The sequence below is a fragment of the Tachypleus tridentatus genome, chromosome 3, assembly GCF_004210375.1.
Source record: "Tachypleus tridentatus isolate NWPU-2018 chromosome 3, ASM421037v1, whole genome shotgun sequence".
NCBI lineage: Eukaryota > Metazoa > Arthropoda > Merostomata > Xiphosura > Limulidae > Tachypleus > Tachypleus tridentatus.
The window spans coordinates 47,251,088-47,278,087 of NC_134827.1; the positions used below are offsets into that span (position 1 = coordinate 47,251,088).

The 27,000-nt window shown below is 34.2% G+C and overlaps 1 protein-coding gene across 1 annotated transcript in view; it reads right to left on the reverse strand.

Moving 5' to 3' along the window:
- Window positions 1-362: 362 nt before the first annotated feature.
- Window positions 363-27,000, reverse strand: part of LOC143246794 (cell adhesion molecule Dscam1-like) — an 84,151-nt gene continuing 57,513 nt past the window's right edge. The window contains exons 13-20 of the mRNA XM_076493948.1: window positions 24,537-24,635; window positions 22,889-23,074; window positions 21,710-22,009; window positions 15,807-15,971; window positions 15,509-15,664; window positions 5,773-5,873; window positions 1,901-1,958; window positions 363-1,021 (exon numbers count right to left, since the gene is read on the reverse strand). Of these exons, the coding sequence (XP_076350063.1) occupies window positions 894-1,021; window positions 1,901-1,958; window positions 5,773-5,873; window positions 15,509-15,664; window positions 15,807-15,971; window positions 21,710-22,009; window positions 22,889-23,074; window positions 24,537-24,635 (1,193 nt within the window). The 3' untranslated portion in view covers window positions 363-893. The remainder of the gene's footprint in view (window positions 1,022-1,900; window positions 1,959-5,772; window positions 5,874-15,508; window positions 15,665-15,806; window positions 15,972-21,709; window positions 22,010-22,888; window positions 23,075-24,536; window positions 24,636-27,000) is intronic.

Below are 27,000 nucleotides of genomic sequence, written 5' to 3' on the forward strand. Positions count from 1 at the left end.
AGAATAAACACTTATAAGTTAGAGGAGAGGAGAGAAAAAAATAAAGTAGTGGGTAAATATATGTCGTCAAAATAATCTATTCAAAGAGAGAATATAACAGCTAAAGCACTAAGGTACCAGAGAATGAACTTGGTAATGAAGTTAGGGTCTTAGATTACCAGTCTGGTTTTAAAGTGAACTTCATCTATATTAAAGTGAAATTGGTAGATAAGTTACTCTGAAGAAAATTCTTCGTGACAATTTGTGGTGGTAATAGTAAGTCTTACATCATGATACACGTAGCTCTACCACATGAACCAGCAAACTGAAACAGATCAATTTAGGGTTTGTAGACTTTATTAAAACGGTTATTTAATGGTGGTATTACATATTCCCTATTTCTTGATGACGAGAAACATACCTGGAATACAAATGTATCTCAAAACGGCTAGTATCTGTTTATTAATAAAAGTGTTAATAAATATCCATACCAGACGTTTTGAGATACAAATTGCCGATTTAATTCAATAGATGACGCTACACGACAATATCTAATTTCACCTTATTTGGTAGATAAATATGATATATAAATATTATTTTTTTGTTTTTTAAATTCATGATACTTTTAAGATTTACATTTGGTATTTCGGTATTTAATCTAAATATATTACTCAGTGGAGCTGAATTATACCAGTGTTTTGAAAATTAAAGAAATTTGATAACATGTTTATTGGAGCAACTTTGATACACAGACAACGTTTGTACCTGTTACAGACCGGAAAGAATAAGAAATGATATGTAATATTCGATTGACTAGGGTTAAATTCTTTATCAACAAAGACAAAGTTGGGAAACAGTGACTACACACATTGTGGAGGACAAAAAAAGTGATAAAATACAATCCAGCCAATCGTTTACACCTGAATCCGTCTGCCTACACTGTATTGGCTGCTTGTTCTGTCGTTGCTGTTTTCTGATTGGCTAGAATTGCTGCTGGGTTCGTACCTTTCCCATAATCCAGGTGGTTGAGTACTTCTGCCATCTAGTGTTAATAAACAGAAATACAAAAATAAGAAGGTAAAATTTAAAAAACAACTGATGTTTTAAATGAAAAATAAAAACACAACATTTTAATGTTAGCAGAGGTTCAAAATAACATCTCTGATATTAGTACATTCATTTACGCAACGTTTCGGACAAACTAATTAGTTGTTGAATAACGACTTACCTCAATACTTAAAAAAAAAAAAATCACATTTTAATCTAAATTTATGGGACAGCCCAGGTTAAGGGCAACTTTTTTGTTTCACGAAAAGCTGCAAATAATCCATCTGCGTTACCCGTCTATAATTTGGGGCCGATTGGAAGGTAGCTAATTAACAGTACCCACCGCAAAGTCTTTGAGCTACTCTAATAACGCACTCACGGTTTCCAGATGACGTAGTACAATTTTGAGATACAAGTCATGAACCCTTGGATTTCGTCTGACACGCGAACTACTGGGGCATGCCTGAACTACGTTTATATGAAAATGGAAAACCAATTTATTAGTTATCGATTTTTTTCCAATATTTATACTATTTTTACGTTTTTTTGGAAGCTTTCTATTTACGTCAGTTTCTTTGTTTGTAATTAACCACAAAGTTACACAATGGGTTACCTGTTTTGTGCCAACCACGTTTTCCATAAGTACAAAATTATAACATAATACAACCACTGCAACATTTGCTAGGACATTCACTAATCGTAATACAAAACACGAAATGTTCGACTTTCATTACGCTAATCAATGAAGACATTAGTCAATACAACAGTTACTGTCCCAGTATTGTCTATAGGAAGATACGATACATTTAAACTGTAAAGGAATAACTTTCACATGTTGCACGAGATATTCCAAATCCTCTCTCTGACAACTTACCGTTCCAAATATCTCCTTCTGGTCGACTGAAAGTACTTCTGATGGTTCCTTCGTTAGGCTATTGTTACAAAAAACACCAATCACATGTCACATGATAAACATTGTAGAATTATTGAAAGTTAAATACTGAAATCGTAGTTAACACAACAACTTATTACTAGGCTTTTTAAAAGCGTTCGACTTATACAACATGTGTTTCAGATGCACTCTATCCTTCACTCCACAGTTGACATATGATACAGGAATATCTAATTGTTAAAGACGTCAGTAATGTCGTTACATTTTTTCTTTATACTTAACAATGAAAGTGATAAAAGTAAAGAACAAATATAAATTTTTGGCAGGGTTAGGGGGCATCTTGAGGTAAGACAGTTTTATTTTTCTAAGAGAGTGGTTGGCCTTTCGAATATGTTGTCAGGGGAAGTGATAAACATAAGAGATGGTTTGAATGACGTAACCTCGCTTTAAGTACATATATACACATACAGTTCAGCCATGACTAGACTGACCAACGGTCACTCTTTGTTCTTAAATTGTATGTCATCGTTGCACATGTTCATGTTCGTGTTTCTTCTCATGATTAGGAATTCACATTGCACATGTTCATGTTCGTGTTTCTTCTCATAATTAGGAATTCACATGATGGAATTAATATAATATATATATATAACTTGTATATTTATTTATATATTCATGTTGTACCGAAATGTAGACCAATCATTGAAATATTAAATATCGTTCTCCATTATGAAGTATATATGGTTTGTTTGGTTTGGTTTGTTTTAAATTTCACGCAAAGCTACTGGAGAGCTATCTGCGCTAGCCGTCCCAAAGTTAGCATTGTAAGACTAGAAAAAAGGCAGCTAGTCATCACCACCCGCCGCCAACTCTTGGGCTACTCTTTTACTAATAAATAATGGAATTGACAGTCACATTATAACGCCCCTACGGCTGAAAGAGCGAGCATGTTTGGTGCGACGGGGTTTCGTTATAATGTGACGGTTAATCCCACTATTCGTTGGTAAAAGAGTAGCCCAAGAGTTGGCGGTGGGTGGTGATGACTAGCTGCCTTCCTTCTAGTCTTACACTGCTATATTAGGGACGATTAGCTCATGCCTTCCCTCTAGTCTTACACTGCTATATTAGGGACGATTAGCTCATGCCTTCCCTCTAGTCTTACACTGCTATATTAGGGACGATTAGCTCATGCCTTCCCTCTCGTCTTACACTGCTATATTAGGGACGATTAGCTCATGCCTTCCCTCTCGTCTTACACTGCTATATTAGGGACGATTAGCTCATGCCTTCCCTCTAGTCTTACACTGCTATATTAGGGACGATTAGCTCATGCCTTCCCTCTAGTCTTACACTGCTATATTAGGGACGATTAGCTCATGCCTTCCCTCTAGTCTTACACTGCTATATTAGGGACGATTAGCTCATGCCTTCCCTCTAGTCTTACACTGCTATATTAGAGACGATTAGCTCATGTCTTCCCTCTAGTCTTACACTGCTATATTAGGGACGATTAGCTCATACCTTCCTTCTAGTCTTACACTGCTATATTAGAGACGATTAGCTCATGTCTTCCCTCTAGTCTTACACTGCTATATTAGGGACGATTAGCTCATGCCTTCCCTCTAGTCTTACACTGCTATATTAGGGACGATTAGCTCATGCCTTCCCTCTAGTCTTACACTGCTATATTAGGAACGATTAGCTCATGCCTTCCCTCTAGTCTTACACTGCTATATTAGGGACGATTAGCTCATGCCTTCCCTCTAGTCTTACACTGCTATATTAGGGACGATTAGCTCATGCCTTCCTTCTAGTCTAACACTGCTATATTAGGGACGATTAGCTCATGCCTTCCTTCTAGTCTTACCCTGCTATATTAGGGACGATTAGCTCATGCCTTCCTTCTAGTCTTACGCTGCTATATTAGGGACGATTAGCTCATGCCTTCCCTCTAGTCTTACACTGTTATATTAGAGACAATTAGCTCATGCTTTCCCTCTAGTCTTACATTGCTATATTAGGGACGATTAGCTCATGCCTTCCTTCTAGTCTTACACTGTTATATTAGGGACGATTAGCTCATGCCTTCCTTCTAGTCTTACATTGCTATATTAGGGACAATTAGCTCATGCCTTCCCTCTAGTCTTACACTGTTATATAAGGGACGATTAGCTCATGCCTTCCTTCTAGTCTTACACTGCTATATTAGGGACGATTAGCTCATGCCTTCCCTCTAGTCTTACACTGTTATATTAGGAACGATTAGCTCATGCCTTCCCTCTAGTCTTACATTGCTATATTAGGGACGATTAGCTCATGCCTTCCCTCTAGTCTTACATTGCTATATTAGGGACGATTAGCTCATGCCTTCTCCCTAGTCTTACACTGCTATATTAGGGACGATTAGATCATGCCTTCCCTCTAGTCTTACACTGCTGTATTAGGGACGATTAGCGCAGATAGCCCTCGAGTAGCTTTGCTCGAAATTCAAACCAAACAAACATATTATTAACTTCACAGATTTATTTCTTAAATTATGACATACTCAGAGCATTAAAATATTAGTTGTTGTTTTCACTATTAACCACATGCATGTTAAAATGTTTTTATAGTTATACTTACAGACATATTTCTAGAGTTATTGTAACATTCAAACATAGCTGGTTCTCAAGAGTACTGTGATTGAAACGTCATTCTAAAGATTGCACACATTCAGACAACTTGTTTTCTTTACTTACAATTATACATACTGGTATAACGCTCGGTGTAAGAAAATATACAAGGAAACCAGTATTTATAATACGAGGTCTGTTCAAAAAATACGCGGACTGACGTCATAAAACAAAATGTACTTTATTTAGAAGTTACAGGTCTTGGACCCCTTCAAAGTACTCTCCTCCCCAACGCACACACTTATCCCAACGGTGTTTCCACTTGTTGAAACAGTCCTGGTACGCTTCTTTTGTAATGTCCTCCAGCTCCTTCGTCGCATTTACCTTAATCTCGGGAATCGTCTCAAATCTTATTCCTTTCAAGGGTCTTTTGAGTTTGGGGAACAAGAAAATATCTCAAGGAGCAAGGTCAGGTGAGTAGGGGGGTGGGGAAGAACAGTGATCGAGTGTTTGGCCAAAAGCTCACGAGTTCTGAAAGCTGAATTTCGCAGCAATGCGGTGCATCTTCAATTTTTCGGTCAAAATCTCGTAACAAGATCCAACTGATATCCCACACTCTTCAGCAAGCTCCCTCACAGTCAGACGTCGATTTGCCCGCAGCAGGGTGTTGATTTTGTCGACGTGTGGGTCGTTAGTTGACGTGAAAGGACGTCCAGGACGCTCATCATCTTCAATGGACTGTCGACCATCCTTAAAACGTTCATGCCACTTGAAACATGCCGTACGCTTCATAGCAACATCACCGTAAGCCGTTTTAAGCATAGCAAAAGTTTCAGTCGCAGATTTTCCAAGTTTAACACAAAATTTCACAGCAAGTCGTTGCTCCTTCAGGTCATTCATTCTGAAATCCGCCAAACGAAAAAATCGCACTTCACTTACAACCGCGAAGCTAATACACAAATGAAGATATCTGCAATCGGGAAATGGCGTCGTAATCAGCTGATCTGTGCGAACCTAGCGACACCAAGCGGATTTCTCTGGAACCAACTGGAGCCGCGCAATTCAAACAGTCCGTGTATTTTTTGAACAGCCCTCGAATTGTGAAAAATATATTGCAAAAAGCAAATATATTTTATCGAGTTTTTTTTCCAGTTAATACATAAAGAATTTTGCTAATGATCATATATTTTAAAAATATATGTTTTACACAATCATTAATAATAACAGTGAACAATGATGTACCCTATCTTTTATACAGTCTCTGATCACACCATCTGGTACACGTCTTGGTGGAGGAACAGAAGCATAAGGTTCAGCATATTCATGGTTATCAGGTCTTCTTCCTAGTAACAGAATATTAACAAACTAATCATAGTTATTGGGTCTTCTTACGAGTAACAGAATATTAACAAACTAATCTTGGTTCTCAGGTCTTCCTCCTAGTAACAGAATATTAACAAACTATTCATAGTTATTGGGTCTTCTTCCTAGTAACAGAATATTAACAAACTAATCATAGTTATTGGGTCTTCTTCCTAGTAACAGAATATTAAACTAATCTTGGTTCTCAGGCTTCCTCCTAGTAACAGAAAATTAACAAACTAATCATAGTTATTGGGTCTTCTTACGAGTAACAGAATATTAACAAACTAATCTTGGTTCTCAGGTCTTCCTCCTAGTAACAGAAAATTAACAAACTAATCTTGGTTATCAGGTCTTCTTCCTAGTAACAGAATATTAACAAACTAATCTTGGGTATCAGGTCTTCCTCCTAGTAACAGAAAATTAACAATCTAATCTTGGTTATCAGGTCTTCTTCCTAGTAACAGAATATTAACAAACTAATCTTGGTTATCAGGTCTTCTTTCTAGTAACAGAATATTAACAAACTAATCTTGGTTATCAGGATTTCTTCTTAGTAACAGAATATTAACAACTAATCTTGGTTATCAGGTTTTCCTAGTAACAGAATATTAACAAACTAACCTTGGTTATCAGGTCTTCTTCCTAGTAACAGAATATTAACAAACTAACCTTGGTTATCAGGTCTTCTTCCTAGTAACAGAATATTAACAAATTAACCTTGGTTATCAGGTCTTCTTCCTAGTAACAGAATATTAACAAACTAATCTTGGTTATCAGGTCTTCTTCCTAGTAACAGAATATTAACAAACTAATCTTGGTTATCAGGTCTTCTTCCTAGTAACAGAATATTAACAAACTAATCTTGGTTATCAGGTCTTCTTCCTAGTAACAGAATATTAACAAACTAATCTTGGTTATCAGGTCTTCTTAGTAACAGAATATTAACAAACTAATCTTGGTTATCAGGTCTTCTTCCTAGTAACAGAATATTGACAAACTAATCTTGGTTATCAGGTCTTCTTCCTAGTAACAGAATATTGAGAAACTAATCTTAATTATCAGGTCTTCTTCTTAGTAACAGAATATTAACAAACTAATCTTGGTTATCAGGTCTTCTTCCTAGTAACAGAATATTGACAAACTAATCTTAATTATCAGGTCTTCTTCTTAGTAACAGAATATTAAAAAACTAATCTTAATTATCAGGTCTTCTTCTTAGTAACAGAATATTAAAAACTAATCTTGGTTATCAGGTCTTCTTCCTAGTAACAGAATATTAACAAACTAATCTTGGTTATCAGATCTTCCTAGTAACAGAATATTAACAAACTAATCTTGGCTATCAGATCTTCCTAGTAACAGAATATTAACAAACTAATCTTGGCTATCAGATCTTCCTAGTAACAGAATATTAACAAACTAATCTTGGTTATCAGGTCTTCTTCTTAGTAACAGAATATTAACAAACTAATCTTGGTTATCAGGTCTTCTTCCTAGTAACAGAATATTAACAAACTAATCTTGGTTATCAGGTCTTCTTCCTAGTAACAGAATATTAACAAACTAATCTTGGTTATCAGGTCTTCTTCCTAGTAACAGAATATTAACAAACTAATCTTGGTTATCAGGTCTTCTTCCTAGTAACAGAATATTAACAAATTAATCTTGGTTATCAGGTCTTCTTCCTAGTAACAGAATATTAACAAACTAATCTTGGTTATCAGGTCTTCTTCCTAGTAACAGAATATTAAGAAACTAATCTTGGTTATTAGGTCTTCTTAGTAACAGAATATTAACAAACTAATATTGGTTATCAGGTCTTCTTCCTAGTAACAGAATATTAACAAACTAATCTTGGTCATCAGGTCTTCTTAGTAACAGAATATTGACAAACTAATCTTGGTTATCAGGTCTTCTTCCTAGTAACAGAATATTGACAAACTAATCTTAATTATCAGGTCTTCTTCTTAGTAACAGAATATTGACAAACTAATCTTAATTATCAGGTCTTCTTCTTAGTAACAGAATATTAACAAACTAATCTTGGTTATCAGGTCTTCTTCCTAGTAACAGAATATTAACAAACTAATCTTGGTTATCAGGTTTTCTTCCTAGTAACAGAATTTTAACAAACTAATCTTGGTCATCAGGTCTTCTTAGTAACAGAATATTAACAAACTAATCTTGGTTATCAGGTCTTCTTCTTAGTAACAGAATATTAACAAACTAATCTTGGTTATCAGGTCTTCTTCCTAGTAACAGAATATTAACAAACTAATCTTGATTATCAGGTCTTCTTCCTAGTAACAGAATATTAACAAACTAATCTTGGTTATCAGGTCTTCTTCCTAGTAACAGAATATTAACAAACTAATCTTGGTTATCAGTTCTTCTTCCTAGTAACAGAATATTAACAAATTAATCTTGGTTATTAGGTCTTCTTAGTAACAGAGTATTAACAAACTAATCTTGGATATCAGGTCTTCTTCCTAGTAACAGAATATTAACAAATTAATCTTGGTTATCAGGTCTTCTTCCTAGTAACAGAATATTAACAAACTAATCTTGGTTATCAGGTCTTCTTCCTAGTAACAGAATATTAACAAACTAATCTTGGTTATCAGTTCTTCTTCCTAGTAACAGAATATTAACAAATTAATCTTGGTTATTAGGTCTTCTTAGTAACAGAATATTAACAAACTAATCTTGGTTATCAGGTCTTCTTTCTAATAACAGAGTATTAACAAACTAATCTTGGATATCAGGTCTTCTTCCTAGTAACAGAATATTAACAAATTAATCTTGGATATCAGGTCTTCTTCTTAGTAACAGAATACTAACAAACTAATCTTGGTTATCAGGTCTTCTTCCTAGTAACAGAATATTAACAAACTAATCTTGGTCATCAGGTCTTCTTAGTAACAGAATATTAACAAACTAATATTGGTTATCAGGTCTTCCTAGTAACAGAATATTAACAAACTAATCTTGGTCATCAGGTCTTCTTAGTAACAGAATATTAACAAACTAATCTTGGTTATCAGGTCTTCTTCTTAGTAACAGAATATTAACAAACTAATCTTGGTTATCAGGTCTTCTTCTTAGTAACAGAATATTAACAAACTAATCTTGGTTATCAGGTCTTCTTCTTAGTAACAGAATATTAACAAACTAATACTGGTTATCAGGTCTTCTTCCTAGTAACAGAATATTAATAAACTAATATTGGTTATCAGGTCTTCTTCCTATTAACAGAATATTAACAAACTAATCTTGGTCATCAGGTCTTCTTAGTAACAGAATATTAACAAACTAATCTTGGTTATCAGGTCTTCTTCCTAGTAACAGAATATTAACAAACTAATCTTGGTCATCAGGTCTTCTTAGTAACAGAATATTAACAAACTAATCTTGGTTATCAGGTCTTCTTCTTAGTAACAGAATATTAACAAACTAATCTTGGTTATCAGGTCTTCTTCTTAGTAACAGAATATTAACAAACTAATCTTGGTTATCAGGTCTTCTTCTTAGTAACAGAATATTAACAAACTAATATTGGTTATCAGGTCTTCTTCCTAGTAACAGAATATTAATAAACTAATATTGGTTATCAGGTCTTCTTCCTAGTAACAGAATATTAACAAACTAATCTTGGTCATCAGGTCTTCTTAGTAACAGAATATTAACAAACTAATCTTGGTTATCAGGTCTTCTTCTTAGTAACAGAATATTAACAAACTAATATTGGTTATCAGGTCTTCTTCCTAGTAACAGAATATTAACAAACTAATCTTGGTCATCAGGTCTTCTTAGTAACAGAATATTAACAAACTAATCTTGGTTATCAGGTCTTCTTCTTAGTAACAGAATATTAACAAACTAATCTTGGTTATCAGGTCTTCTTCCTAGTAACAGAATATTAACAAACTAATTTTGGTTATCAGGTCTTCTTCCTAGTAACAGAATATTAACAAACTAATCTTGGTCATCAGGTCTTCTTAGTAACAGAATATTGACAAACTAATCTTGGTTATCAGGTCTTCTTCCTAGTAACAGAATATTGACAAACTAATCTTAATTATCAGGTCTTCTTCTTAGTAACAGAATATTAACAAACTAATCTTGGTTATCAGGTCTTCTTCCTAGTAACAGAATATTAACAAACTAATCTTGGTTATCAGGTCTTCTTCCTAGTAACAGAATATTAACAAACTAATCTTGGCTATCAGATCTTCCTAGTAACAGAATATTAACAAACTAATCTTGGTTATCAGGTCTTCTTCTTAGTAACAGAATATTAACAAACTAATCTTGGTTATCAGGTCTTCTTCCTAGTAACAGAATATTAACAAACTAATCTTGGTTATCAGGTTTTCTTCCTAGTAACAGAATATTAACAAACTAATCTTGGTCATCAGGTCTTCTTAGTAACAGAATATTAACAAACTAATCTTGGTTATCAGGTCTTCTTCTTAGTAACAGAATATTAACAAACTAATCTTGGTTATCAGGTCTTCTTCCTAGTAACAGAATATTAACAAACTAATCTTGATTATCAGGTCTTCTTCCTAGTAACAGAATATTAACAAACTAATCTTGGTTATCAGGTCTTCTTCCTAGTAACAGAATATTAACAAACTAATCTTGGTTATCAGTTCTTCTTCCTAGTAACAGAATATTAACAAATTAATCTTGGTTATTAGGTCTTCTTAGTAACAGAGTATTAACAAACTAATCTTGGATATCAGGTCTTCTTCCTAGTAACAGAATATTAACAAATTAATCTTGGTTATCAGGTCTTCTTCCTAGTAACAGAATATTAACAAACTAATCTTGGTTATCAGGTCTTCTTCCTAGTAACAGAATATTAACAAACTAATCTTGGTTATCAGTTCTTCTTCCTAGTAACAGAATATTAACAAATTAATCTTGGTTATCAGGTCTTCTTAGTAACAGAATATTAACAAACTAATCTTGGTTATCAGGTCTTCTTTCTAATAACAGAATATTAACAAACTAATCTTGGATATCAGGTCTTCTTCCTAGTAACAGAATATTAACAAATTAATCTTGGATATCAGATCTTCTTCTTAGTAACAGAATACTAACAAACTAATCTTGGTTATCAGGTCTTCTTCCTAGTAACAGAATATTAACAAACTAATCTTGGTCATCAGGTCTTCTTAGTAACAGAATATTAACAAACTAATATTGGTTATCAGGTCTTCCTAGTAACAGAATATTAACAAACTAATCTTGGTCATCAGGTCTTCTTAGTAACAGAATATTAACAAACTAATCTTGGTTATCAGGTCTTCTTCTTAGTAACAGAATATTAACAAACTAATCTTGGTTATCAGGTCTTCTTCTTAGTAACAGAATATTAACAAACTAATCTTGGTTATCAGGTCTTCTTCTTAGTAACAGAATATTAACAAACTAATACTGGTTATCAGGTCTTCTTCCTAGTAACAGAATATTAATAAACTAATATTGGTTATCAGGTCTTCTTCCTATTAACAGAATATTAACAAACTAATCTTGGTCATCAGGTCTTCTTAGTAACAGAATATTAACAAACTAATCTTGGTTATCAGGTCTTCTTCTAGTAACAGAATATTAACAAACTAATCTTGGTCATCAGGTCTTCTTAGTAACAGAATATTAACAAACTAATCTTGGTTATCAGGTCTTCTTCTTAGTAACAGAATATTAACAAACTAATCTTGGTTATCAGGTCTTCTTCTTAGTAACAGAATATTAACAAACTAATCTTGGTTATCAGGTCTTCTTCTTAGTAACAGAATATTAACAAACTAATATTGGTTATCAGGTCTTCTTCCTAGTAACAGAATATTAATAAACTAATATTGGTTATCAGGTCTTCTTCCTAGTAACAGAATATTAACAAACTAATCTTGGTCATCAGGTCTTCTTAGTAACAGAATATTAACAAACTAATCTTGGTTATCAGGTCTTCTTCTTAGTAACAGAATATTAACAAACTAATCTTGGTTATCAGGTCTTCTTCCTAGTAACATAATATTAACAAACTAATTTTGGTTATCAGGTCTTCTTCCTAGTAACAGAATATTAACAAACTAATCTTGGTTATCAGGTCTTCTTCCTAGTAACAGAATATTAACAAACTAATCTTGGTTATCAGGTCTTCTTCCTAGTAACAGAATATTAACAAACTAATCTTGGTTATCAGGTCTTCTTCCTAGTAACAGAATATTAAGAAACTAATCTTGGTTATTAGGTCTTCTTAGTAACAGAATATTAACAAACTAATATTGGTTATCAGGTCTTCTTCCTAGTAACAGAATATTAATAAACTAATATTGGTTATCAGGTCTTCTTCCTAGTAACAGAATATTAACAAACTAATCTTGGTTATCAGGTCTTCTTAGTAACAGAATATTAACAAACTAATCTTGGTTATCAGGTCTTCTTCCTAGTAACAGAATATTAACAAACTAATCTTGGTCATCAGGTCTTCTTAGTAACAGAATATTAACAAACTAATCTTGGTTATCAGGTCTTCTTAGTAACAGAATATTAACAAACTAATCTTGGTTATCAGGTCTTCTTCCTAGTAACAGAATATTAACAAACTAATTTTGGTTATCAGGTCTTCTTCCTAGTAACAGAATATTAACAAACTAATCTTGGTTATCAGTTCTTCTTCCTAGTAACAGAATATTAACAAATTAATCTTGGTTATTAGGTCTTCTTAGTAACAGAATATTAACAACTAGTCTTGGTTATACAGTTTTCTTATCAGTGACATAAAACTCACAGACTAATCATGAGTATCAGGTCTTTTACCCAGAAAGAGAAGCTTAAAACAGTAATTGTGGTTATGAGGTCTCTTTCTTTGTAACAGACTTTCTACAAGCTGATCAAGTCCTGTTTGTGAGGTCTTTTTCTTTGTAACAGACTTTCTACAAGCTGATCAAGTCCTGTTTATGAGGTATCTTTCTTTGTAACAGACTTTCTACAAGCTGATCAAGTCCTGTTTGTGAGGTCTTTTTCTTTGTAACAGACTTTCTACAAGCTGATCAAGTCCTGTTTATGAGGTCTCTTTCTTTGTAACAGACTTTCTACAAGCTGATCAAGTCCTGTTTGTGAGGTCTTTTTCTTTGTAACAGACTTTCTACAAGCTGATCAAGTCCTGTTTATGAGGTATCTTTCTTTGTAACAGACTTTCTACAAGCTGATCAAGTCCTGTTTGTGAGGTCTTTTCTTTGTAACAGACTTTCTACAAGCTGATCAAGTCCTGTTTATGAGGTCTCTTTCTTTGTAACAGACTTTCTACAAGCTGATCAAGTCCTGTTTGTGAGGTCTTTTTCTTTGTAACAGACTTTCTACAAGCTGATCAAGTCCTGTTTATGAGGTCTCTTTCTTTGTAACAGACTTTCTACAAGCTGATCAAGTCCTGTTTGTGAGGTCTTTTCTTTGTAACAGACTTTCTACAAGCTGATCAAGTCCTGTTTATGAGGTCTTTTTCTTTGTAACAGACTTTCTACAAGCTGATCAAGTCCTGTTTGTGAGGTCTTTTTCTTTGTAACAGACTTTCTACAAGCTGATCAAGTCCTGTTTATGAGGTCTCTTTCTTTGTAACAGACTTTCTACAAGCTGATCAAGTCCTGTTTGTGAGGTCTTTTCTTTGTAACAGACTTTCTACAAGCTGATCAAGTCCTGTTTATGAGGTCTCTTTCTTTGTAACAGACTTTCTACAAGCTGATCAAGTCCTGTTTGTGAGGTCTTTTTCTTTGTAACAGACTTTCTACAAGCTGATCAAGTCCTGTTTATGAGGTCTTTTTCTTTGTAACAGACTTTCTACAAGCTGATCAAGTCCTGTTTATGAGGTCTTTTTCTTTGTAACAGACTTTCTACAAGCTGATCAAGTCCTGTTTGTGAGGTCTTTTTCTTTGTAACAGACTTTCTACAAGCTGATCAAGTCCTGTTTGTGAGGTCTTTTTTCTTTGTAACAGACTTTCTACAAGCTGATCAAGTCCTGTTTGTGAGGTCTTTTTCTTTGTAACAGACTTTCTACAAGCTGATCAAGTCCTGTTTATGAGGTCTTTTTCTTTGTAACAGACTTTCTACAAGCTGATCAAGTCCTGTTTATGAGGTCTTTTTCTTTGTAACAGACTTTCTACAAGCTGATCAAGTCCTGTTTGTGAGGTCTTTTTCTTTGTAACAGACTTTCTACAAGCTGATCAAGTCCTGTTTGTGAGGTCTTTTTCTTTGTAACAGACTTTCTACAAGCTGATCAAGTCCTGTTTGTGAGGTCTTTTTCTTTGTAACAGACTTTCTACAAGCTGATCAAGTCCTGTTTGTGAGGTCTTTTTCTTTGTAACAGACTTTCTACAAGCTGATCAAGTCCTGTTTGTGAGGTCTTTTTCTTTGTAACAGACTTTCTACAAGCTGATCAAGTCTCGTTTGTGTAATTCACTTATTTTATTCTGGTTATGTTCCTGTTTGTAGGATAATCATACAAGTTATTTAATTTATTGTTTCAGCTAGTCACAAGTCAGTTCTACTTAGTATTATTAACGTTAGGGAACTGTTGTACATTACAAATTTTATATAGTTATTCCATTTATCATACCAATCTTTATCTACAATGAAGAACCACTCATATAAAGTAACCACTCTTTGTTGCTGTAAATCAGGATGTTAGTCCGTGTATTTTTGGAAGATCACTTGTTTAAAAAACAACAATATTCATTTTGTCCAATCTTGGGATGCTCGTCTTTGTTTATTTTGAAACATTACAAAAGTGTTCTTCAAATTTGGGATGTCATTTGTTTAAAAAATCTTATTATTGGATGAGCTTTGGGATGCCAGTCGAACCATCTCTACTTCCACTTTCAAATTTCTTTTGTTTATTAATTAAACTTACCTCGTGTGAATAAAACTTCTTACAATTGACGCCCTTTTAAAAATCATGTAATTAATTGTTTGTAAATTTTCTCTTTTTCTATTTTGTGAGACGAGACATTTAGACGAACCTTATTTTTTGTAGAAATTTGGGATGCCAATCATTCTTCATAGGCTACTTGGCATGGCTAGGCGGTTAAGACCTTCCTCTCATAATCTGAGGGTCGAGGGTTTGAATCTCCGTCGCACCAATCATACTTGCCCATTCAGCCATGAAGGCATTGTGACGGTCAATTCTACTATTCGTTAGTAAACGAGAAGCCAAAGTGGGTAGTGATGACCAGCTGCCTTCCCTTTAGTCTAACATTGCTGCATTGTATAGCTTTGCGCAAAATTCAAATCAAGCAAACAAAGAAATGCCTTTAGTCTTACATTGCTGCATTGTATAGCTTTGCGCAAAATTCAAATCAAGCAAACAAAGAAATGCTCCTCATACAGCTCAATACCCTGATAAACCTTGTGGATCCACTTTGGGATACCAATCGTTTTCTCATGATAAACCTTACCACTTTGTTCTACTTTAGGAGACTCAACTTTCCTGATAAACCTTACCTTCTGGGATGCCAATTATTACTGTTACTCTTATTTTGATACATTTCCTGTCCAAACAGACATTATTTTGACAGCATTTTGGAATTCAAGTATTCATGATAAAACGCACCTCTGGTTCCAATGTGGGACGTGAGAATGGGCCTTCTTGTTGGTGATGAATAGTAGCTCTGTCGTTCTCTTCCAGTCTTTGTGGTACCTGTGAGCTTTTCCGACAAGTCTCCCATTACGACGTTTTCGTCTGCTGATTGCTTTCCTCGCTGGCGAACTGGAATCATATATTCTCAGTTAAAAAGACATGATTAATAAAACTAAGAAATACGATTGACGATCGTTGGGAAAGACAAGTAGTTTAAAACTTTCTTCATTAAAGTTTTATTTAAACAGAATATGATAAACGAGGTACTTACCACTTCCTGAAGTTCTTCCCTCTGTTGGATGCTTACGTAAGCAGACAACTACTATGATGATAATCAGGGTAACAACAAACGCAGACACAACAACAGGTACAACAAGAATTAGGTTCTTATGGAACGGCAAGGCACGACTTTTGTGTTTCACTGTAGACGAAGCAACTGAGGAAGGAAAGAAAATTGTATAAAAATTCACGAAGCATTTGTTTCACTAGAAACAGGAAAACATGACACATCACATGCGATTTTGTATCGTTATAAACATGAAAACATGACACATCACATGCGATTATGTATCGTTATAAACATGAAAACATGACACATCACATGCGATTATGTATCGTTATAAACATGAAAACATGACACATCACATGCGATTTTGTTTCATTATAAACATGAAAACATGACACATCACATTCGATTTTGTATCGCTATAAACATGAAAACATGACACATCACATGCGATTATGTATCGTTATAAACATGAAAACATGACACATCACATGCGATTATGTATCGTTATAAACATGAAAACATGACACATCACATGCGATTTTGTTTCATTATAAACATGAAAACATGACACATCACATGCGATTTTGTATCGTTATAAACATGAAAACATGACACATCACATGCGATTATGTTACATTATAAACATGAAAACATGACACATCACATGCGATTTTGTATCGTTATAAACATGAAAACATGACACATGTGATTTTGTTTCACTACAGACATGAAAACATGACACGTGACAAACTGAGAAATGCATGTTATATTAAAAATTTACTCATGTAATAGGTGTGGTGAGACAGGTTCTATGGACATCATTAACAATTTGTTAGAACAGTAAATAATTTTATAAGACATCTATAGAAAGATGTGCAATTATTTTAATTTTTTTTTATATTTTGCACAAAGCTACTCTAAGGCTATCTGTGCTAGCCGTCCCTAATTCAGCAGTGTAAAACTAGAGGGAAGTCAGCTAGTCATCATCACCCACCGCCAACTTTTGGGCTACTCTTTTACTAACAAATAGTGGGATTGACTGTTACATTATAACACCCCCACGGCTGAAAGGGCTCGCATGGTTGGTGTGACAGGGATTCGTACCCACGACCTTCGGATTGCGAGTTGAGCACATTAACCACCTGGCCATTCCTAGATGTATTAATTAGATATTTCACCTATCACCACAAAACCTTACTAAAACATACAACCCTTCCATACCCTTCCATATTTTCCGTAAGAAAATGGAAAATAAAAATATTGTTAGAAATAACGGCTCTAACCTTATATCAGTTTATATTAAACATTCTGTGCATGGTTGGTTGTCCTCGTACTCTAATAATCTTCAAAAGACGATGTGGCATGCTGTCGATGAGGTTATTGATGTAATCCAACATAATTTCATCCCAACGTGTCACTAAATGCCACTGTAACTCAGCAGCAGTACGGTTTAAAGTTAAGGTTAGCACTCTTTCGGCTCAGATCTGCTCAACAACCCAAATGGAATTACAACCTTGAGACTTCACTGGCCATGGCAAACTTTAACGTCCTCCTTGTCGAGATAATCTTATAAATTACAAGACTGTGGTCAGTAGCATTGTCATATTGGAACAAAAATTATTGCTAAGCATTGCCATAAATTACCTTAGAAATATCTTCTCCTTGTGATGTTTATAGGAAATGCCGTTGAGATGCCCTGGAGGATATGAAGAGTAGTTTTTCACTATGATGAATAGCTGCCTAAAGATGTAATGCACCACCTTCTGTGTATTCCCAGTAGGAAAGACAGTCTTTACTCACCTGTCTTCCTGGCGAACGATGAACAAGAATCCTACCATCAGATGTCTTTCCCAAGCAATACAGTGAGCTCTGGTTAATAGTTGTTTGTAGATAGCCCTTCTTACAAAATAACCTTATTTACTCAACGTCATATTCACTGTCCTTCTGAATACCCTGGAATGAATGTGTCCACGTCATTCCTGTCGTAAGGTGTTGCAAGACTTCTTTTGACTTTGATCTGTTAACACGGTCATTGGACAGTAGTCTTCCAGTGTCTACCAGTAGATTTTCTTGTAAACCGATGACGTTTTAGGATTCTGGATACAGTACACGGGAAGTATCCTGCTGATAGGTAATGTCCGTTTGTTTCATGCCATTTCTGGATAGTTCAACAATATGATACCCTATAACTTGTGAAATGTGATGAGGCATACCTCTATACCATGTACAGATAAAATGTCTGAGCAAAACGTTGACCTGTTTCGGAAACGAATATACGAGAATCACACCCTTTTATACAAAACAGGTGTGCTTTAATGAGTTAATGCTCAAAACAACTCAGACAAACCACTAGAACAACTCGTGTATGTTTGGTTTCATTAAATGTTATATTCTCTGTTTCTACACAACAACTACTACGTGCGTGTGGATAATAACATCAATATGTGCAGTTATTCAACCAAGACTGTAGTACAAAACACTAACAACAACATCTGGTACACAACAGTTACAGTAATTAATATAATTCATTTGATATATGACAGAAACTTGTGCCCACCAGGTGGCACAGCCGTATATCTGCAGATTTATATCGTTATAAACCGTTTTCGATACTCGTGGAAGGCGGAGCACAGATTGGCCCATGTGTAGCTCTGTGCTTAATTACAAGCAAATACGAATAAACTTCTACCAATCAGAACGCATGTATGTATGTCTATGTTTTTACCCAAATCAGAATATTCGGGTTAGTCCTAGAAATGTACTAAACCTACAATGCGAACAGTTCTTATAGTAAAACAATGAATATATTAAATGGATTCAACGTTTGAGTTATTACTTTTAATATCAGTTTAAAATATGACTTCATGTATTTCAAACAGTATCACCGGTTTACATGTGTTGTTTAAGAGGCCTTTAAGACCTGCTTTGTTAGCCTAATGTCGTATTTTTATAAAGAGAACTCGACATCCTTTACATTACATTGATATTGAAGTGCTAACCCTAACCCAATTCATTGATTTCAAATGTACAATAACACATATCACAACCAAGTAAAGTTAACGCTTCATCAAAGTTCCCAAGTCTCTCAGAAAACGAGAAATCATTGCAAAGTTATTCTGAATATTTTACCTCAAGACTATCTTTCTAACACTGCTCACCTTTCATAAATATTTATAAATATTTTAATTTTCCTTTTCCATTCTTACATACAGATCAGGTATTGTAGCAGTGTTACGGGTGCTTAAAAAGATTCTAATTAAAAAATAAGGTTCCAGTTTTTCAGTTTCGCTAAACTTACGTGTTTTTTTTGTGTGTAAAAATTCGATAAATACGTGATGATAATAAATAATAAACTTTCTATATTTAACGTATTTGTAAAACATGAATATATTGGATTCGTATCTTCATAGAAATATTAATAAATTAAATCCTGGATTGTATCGAGTGAATTTTGTTGCAATAATGACATGTGTTTTTTTAAAAAAACACAACCTGTTTCATTCTTATATTAAACACAAGTTATTAAATAAACAGATAAATAATGCAATAAAAATAACTCTTATTACTCACGCGATAGAGGCACTAGCAACGGCCATTCAAAACTGACCCAGTTGGATGGAAATGATAACTGAAAGTACATCGTTGTATTTGAATATTATGTGCATAGGAACTTTTAAGTTTAACAATTTTTTAGCGTTCATTTTCAATTCTTTTCGCGATATTTCAATTTCCGTTTTTACCCAAGATCAAATTCTCTAATCACGCACATGAACAACTACCAGCAATACCTACAAAACATATGTCACGTTCACCAGGTAAGCAAATCGAGGAGTGATTATAGGATAAAGAAATTCATTCTCCAATAAACATTTCTCACCAACATACTAAGAAATGTATATGGTAAAAGAGAAAGACAATTTTCTATAGATTAATAGTTTTTCATATGAATGCTGTATCAGCTAAGACTAACATATAATACAAGTAATGGGAACTTCACAAGACAACAACATTTCATTTTACATACCTGGTAACTGAAAAAATAAAAAAGGTTCTCTACACTGTTTCTTTCAGGTTTTTTAATGAAGTGGAACAAAAAACCCAATTTTTAAAAGAAGCTATTGTCTAGTATCATAGACACATCCAAACAAAACAGCTATTTTCCAGTATGATAGACACATCAAATAAAATAGCTATTGTCCACTATGATAGACACATCCAAACAAAATAGCTATTGACCAGTATGATAGACACATCCAAACAAAATAGCTATTGACCAGTATGATAGACACATCCAAACAAAATAGCTATTGACCAGTATGATAGACACATCCAAACAAAATACCTATTGACCAGTATGATAGACACATCCAAACAAAATAGCTGTTGTCCACTATGACAGACACATCCAAACAAAATAGCTATTGACCAGTATGATAGACACATTCAAACAAAATAGCTATTGTCCAGTATGACAGACACATCCAAACAAAATAGCTATCGACCAGTATGACAGACACATCCAAACAAAGTAGCTATTGTCCAGTATGACAGACACATCCAAACAAAGTAGCTATTGTCCAGTATGACAGACACATCCAAACAAAATAGCTATTGTCCAGTATGATAGACACATCCAAACAAAATAGCTATTGTCCAGTATGATAGACACATCCAAACAAAATAGCTATTGTCCAGTATGATAGACACATCCAAACAAAATAGCTATTGACCAGTATGATAGACACATCCAAACAAAATAGCTATTGTCCAGTATGACAGACACATCCAAACAAAATAGCTATTGACCAGTATGATAGACACATTCAAACAAAATAGCTATTGTCCAGTATGACAGACACATCCAAACAAAATAGCTATCGACCAGTATGACAGACACATCCAAACAAAGTAGCTATTGTCCAGTATGACAGACACATCCAAACAAAATAGCTATTGTCCAGTATGATAGACACATCCAAACAAAATAGCTATTGACCAGTATGATAGACACATCCAAACAAAATAGCTATTGTCCAGTATGATAGACACATCCAAACAAAATAGCTATTGACCAGTATGATAGACACATCCAAACAAAATAGCTATTGACCAGTATGATAGACACATCCAAACAAAATAGCTATTGACCAGTATGATAGACACATCCAAACAAAATAGCTGTTGTCCACTATGATAGACACATCCAAACAAAATCATAAATAAGAGAAATCAGAAAGTTTACTTCCCCCCGCCGCTCCTTCTCGAGGTAAACGTGTTTATATTGAATAAACGAATAACGTTAGATTTACCTTCTGTAAGTTAGAAGAACCTCCTCAGATCCTAATCATTCACTGTAGTGTGATGAGAAGTCTCAACCTTAATGTATCCGTGAAACTTGGACACGTTATTAGTATAAAACAACTGAAATGTCATTATTATGAAAAGTAGTTGAATTGGTCTGGCCTGGCATAGCCTGGTGGTTAAAGCGCTCGATTCGTAATCTGAGGGTCGCAGGTTCGAATTCCAGTCACATCAAACATGCTCGCTTTTTAAGCCGTGGGGGCGTTATAATGTATCGGTCAATCCCACTATTCGTTGGCAAAAGAGTAGTCCAAGAGTTGGCCTGGGGTGGTGATGACTAGCTGCCTTCCCTCTAGTCTTACACTGCTAAATTAGGGACGGCTAGCGCAGATAGCCCTCGTGTTGCCTTGTGCGAAATTAAAACAAACAAACAAAATCCCATGTTATGTGTCACGTTGTACAACAAATAGCAACAAATGTTTTACAACTGACATCTGTCAGAAAACAACTTTGTAGCTTCATACAAAAACTATAAACCTTGTATTATTTATCATCTTGGTATTATACGTTGAAAACGCACTTACCAAATGTAGTGATTACACGGTGAGTCTGAAACTCGTATTTGACCTGAGTGGCTCCACCATCTCCACGAGCGGTCACTAGAAGTTCGTATGTCTCCCCTGGTTTCAGAAACGGAATAGTAAATTTTTTGTTGCCGTAAGAAACCTGGTGTGAAACGTTGTGCCATCTGTGCTGTGTTTTTGGTTTGTACAACACCGTGAAGTTTTTAATGGGACAGCCGCCATCTTTCCATGTGGTCAGTAGAAGGACTAGTGAAGTGCCATGGACTTCAAGGAACAGATCTTTCGGAGGAGGGACAGGTACTAGAACCAATAAGAAAAACACTAATTGAGATTTGTCAGAAATGTAAGCAGTGGACGACGTTGGATGTTTTTATATGTCATATTTACTTAAAACTTGGAAGATCTGAATATAAATCAAGTATTGACTTTTGACTTTTCTGTATCGTTGACTTTCTTTGAGTTCTTCCCTTTGGATTACACTTCGTTATACTAGAAAAAATACGGGAGTGAAAACCCTATATGTTTCAGTAACAGTAGCAGCAAAACGAATAATGCAGTCAATTGTTTAAAACAAGCCATTCATTTGTTGTTATAAATTCCAGACAAATCACGTGAAACAGAGAGAATATGTAAGGTATTTAGATCTTGTTTCGTTTCACCGTATAGTAACTTAAATTAACTTTGGTAAGTAAATAATATTATGACATATCTTCGAATGAATTATTTAGTATTATATATCGAACCAATTGTTTAGTGATCATTTATACATTCAACATTTCTTTTTACAGCAGAGCCTAATACGTTGCTTGATTGCCTTTTGGACTAGACTTTTGTCCATTCAACACTCGTCAGAACAGCGTGAGTCAGCAAACCAAACGAATACAAGCACACGTGAACACAGCATCTAAGGTGTTTTCAGTCAGTTTTATTTCACCATATAGTAACCTAAGTTAATTTAACTACGCTGATCCAAGCTAAAGTCCACAATAGAGGGTGTGGCCAATCAAGGAACGCATCAGACCTCTACGTCAAAGATCTCTTTTCAATTTCACCTGTTGTGAGAAAGAAGATATTTGTATAACAAACACACGTATACAAAATTATGCAAAACGTTCATTATAGGTTTCCTCGTGTCTTCTAATTTTGTGTTTTGTTTCTAACTTGTAAAGACTTACGTACCGGAATCTTTTGTTCGAAAACGTATTGTCTGACTAGGCTCACCAGTTCCCAGTGAGTTAGACGCTGTTAAGTAGGCTTCATATCGAGTTCCACACCGAAGGTCATTCAGTGTAAGTGAGTTATCGTTGCTATGTAGATGTCGCTTCAACCATTCTCCATTCGTGGTCTTAAAATGGAATATGTATTCTAGAATAAAGACAAAACAGGCGAGTATCACAGAAAAAGGGTTCTTTATATAAAAAAAGACAAACTAATACCAAAACGTCACCTCACTAGAGGTTGAAAACATTATATTAAAACGATATTTGAGCCTCACCAAGTACACTCATAATCTGTCTGACAACCATGAATCTTAATGATAGTCAATAGCTTACTGTTCATTGTTAAAGACTTCGTTGTAAGGCTGTCATATATAAAGTACACAATTCCTCCCTGCTGGCTTTACTGAATCCATCAGTAATAGCTTGGTCACATATAAATCCATAGGCACTGCTCTAGGCAACGTCAACACTACAACATGGTATGACATAATAAGAATACCATTTTATTCGCCAGCTCCTTGAGGTATGGAACATTTGAATGGGAGCCATGAGTAAAAGTGCTATCTTGATAAATCTATGTTATATTAATTTTGTTACTAGATGGTGTTTCTCCTTGAATCTGTCGTGTTTTATTGTCTAGGGCACACACACGGACTTTGTTAATGACCTTTGTGTTCATAAATTTTCGCCTGTTGCTTAAAACTTGGGCACGACTTGTTGCAGGTCGCTTTCTGCATGGTCCTGGTCTCTCAAGCTATTCAATATTTCTTTTTTATCCAATGTTATTATGTTCAAGGATATTTTCATCACGTAATATGCTAAGTTGTTTGAATATAAAATGTATCCAACCCTGTATAAAACTCCAACCTTTATTATGTGGAGATGAAATTTAAAATTTGAGTAAAAAAGAAAGTTCAAGAGAAAGAGAAAATGTTAAAACTTAAGGTTAGTTTTTGGTTTATAATGATGAAACAGATCAAGTGAGGTCTCTCCAGAGACTATTGATTTGTTAAAACTTAAGGTTAGTTTCAGGTTTATAATGGTGAAACAGATCAAGTGAGGTCTCTCCAGAGACTATTGATTTGTTAAAACTTAAGGTTAGTTTTCAGGTTTATAATGGTGAAACAGATCAAGTGAGGTATCTCCAGAGACTATTGATTTGTTAAAACTTAAGGTTAGTTTTCAGATTTATAATGGTGAAACAGATCAAGTGAGGTCTCTCCAGAGACTATTGATTTGTTAAAACTTAAGGTTAGTTTTCAGGTTTATAATGGTGAAACAGATTAAGTGAGGTCTCACCTGTGACTGTTGATTTGCTGAAACTTAAGGTTAGTTTTCAGGTTTATAATGGTGAAACAAATCAAGTGAGGTCTCTCCAGAGACTATTGATTTGTTAAAACTTAAGGTTAGTTTTCAGGTTTATAATGGTGAAACAGATTAAGTGAGGTCTCACCTGTGACTGTTGATTTGCTGAAACTTAAGGTTAGTTTTCAGGTTTATAATGGTGAAACAGATGAAGCGAGGTCTCACCTGTGACTGTTAATTTGTTAAAACTTAAGGTTAGTTTTCAGGTTTATAATGATGAAACTGATCAAGTGAGGTCTCACCTGTGATTGCTGATTTGTCTTTTGGATCTCTGCTCCATTGAAAACTTGCTGAGGTAGCGGTTACTCCTGTAGCTTTGACAACAGGAGATGTAGGTGGCGCTGTATCAAACAAAACACATGGTAGTGTAAACTTTATGTATTTAAATTATGAAGCTGTTACATCTATGACAAAAAATTTAACGCCATCTGCCGCCACACATATAAACAGCTAGTCATAACCACTATGCAATAAAACATATAAACACAGTTTAAAGTGCGAGGAATATTACTGTGATGGTGCCAGGATTCGAACCCAGTTCGCCAGATCCGAAATTAAAATCTAATTATACGTTTGATTCTACTAATTTACAGTTTCAAAACTGTGTTACAAAATCATTTAAAAGTTGTTTAAGAAACGCAAATTTCGCCATTAATTAATTAATTTTTCAAATGGCAACAATAATCAGTTTAAAACGAAAATTCATTACATTAATGAAGATAGAACAGGGAATAGCTGTATGTTGCATTACATTAACAAAAATAGAACAGAGAATAGCTGTATGTTTCATTACATAACGAAAATAGAACAGAGAATAGCTGTATGTTTCATTACATTAATGAAGATAGAACAGAGAATAGCTGTATGTTTCATTACATTAATGAAGATAGAACAGAGAATAGCTGTATGTTTCATTACATTAATGAAGATAGAACAGGGAATAGCTGTATGTTTCATTACATAACAAAAATAGAACAGAGAATAGCTGTATGTTTCATTACATTAATGAAGATAGAACAGGGAATAGCTGTATGTTTCATTACATTAATGAAGATAGAACAGGGAATAGCTGTATGTTTCATTACATTAACGAAAATAGAACAGGGAATAGCTGTATGTTTCATTACATTAACGAAAATAGAACAGAGAATAGCTGTATGTTTCATTACATTAACGAAAATAGAACAGAGAATAGCTGTATGTTTCATTACATTAACGAAAATAGAACAGAGAATAGCTGTATGTTTCATTACATTAATGAAGATAGAACAGGGAATAGCTGTATGTTTCATTACATTAACGAAAATAGAACAGAGAATAGCTGTATGTTTCATTACATTAACGTAGATAGAACAGGGAATAGCTGTATGTTTCATTACATTAATGAAGATAGAACAGAGAATAGCTGTATGTTTCATTACATTAATGAAGATAGAACAGGGAATAGCTGTATGTTTCATTACATTAATGAAGATAGAACAGAGAATAGCTGTATGTTTCATTACATTAACGTAGATAGAACAGGGAATAGCTGTATGTTTCATTACATTAAGGAAGATAGAACAGGGAATAGCTGTATGTTTCATTACATTAAGGAAGATAGAACAGAGAATAGCTGTATGTTTCATTACATTAACGAAAATAGAACAGAGAATAGCTGTATGTTTCATTACATTAACGAAAATAGAACAGGGAATAGCTGTATGTTTCATTACATTAACGTAGATAGAACAGGGAATAGCTGTATGTTTCATTACATTAACGTAGATAGAACAGGGAATAGCTGTATGTTTCATTACATTAACGTAGATAGAACAGGGAATAGCTGTATGTTTCATTACATTAATGAAGATAGAACAGAAAGTAGCTGTATGTTTCATTACATTAATGAAGATAGAACAGGGAATAGCTGTATGTTTCATTACATTAATGAAGATAGAACAGAGAATAGCTGTATGTTTCATTACATTAACGTAGATAGAACAGGGAATAGCTGCATGTTTCATTACATTAAGGAAGATAGAACAGAGAATAGCTGTATGTTTCATTACATTAACGAAGATAGAACAGGGAATAGCTGTATGTTTCATTACATTAACGTAGATAGAACAGGGAATAGCTGTATGTTTCATTACATTAACGAAGATAGAACAAGGAATAGCTGTATGTTTCATTACATTAACGAAGATAGAACAGGGAATAGCTGTATGTTTCATTACATTAATGAAGATAGAACAGGGAAAAGCTGTATGTTTCATTACATTAATGAAGATAGAACAGAGAATAGCTATATGTTTCATTACATTAACGTAGATAGAACAGGGAATAGCTGTATGTTTCATTACATTAACGTAGATAGAACAGGGAATAGCTGTATGTTTCATTACATTAACGTAGATAGAACAGGGAATAGCTGTATGTTTCATTACATTAACGTAGATAGAACAGGGGAATAGCTGTATGTTTCATTACATTAATGAAGATAGAACAGGAATAGCTGTATGTTTCATTACATTAACGTAGATAGAACAGGGGAATAGCTGTATGTTTCATTACATTAATGAAGATAGAACAGAAAATAGCTGTATGTTTCATTACATTAATGAAGATAGAACAGGGAATAGCTGTATGTTTCATTACATTAATGAAGATAGAACAGAGAATAGCTGTATGTTTCATTACATTAACGTAGATAGAACAGGGAAT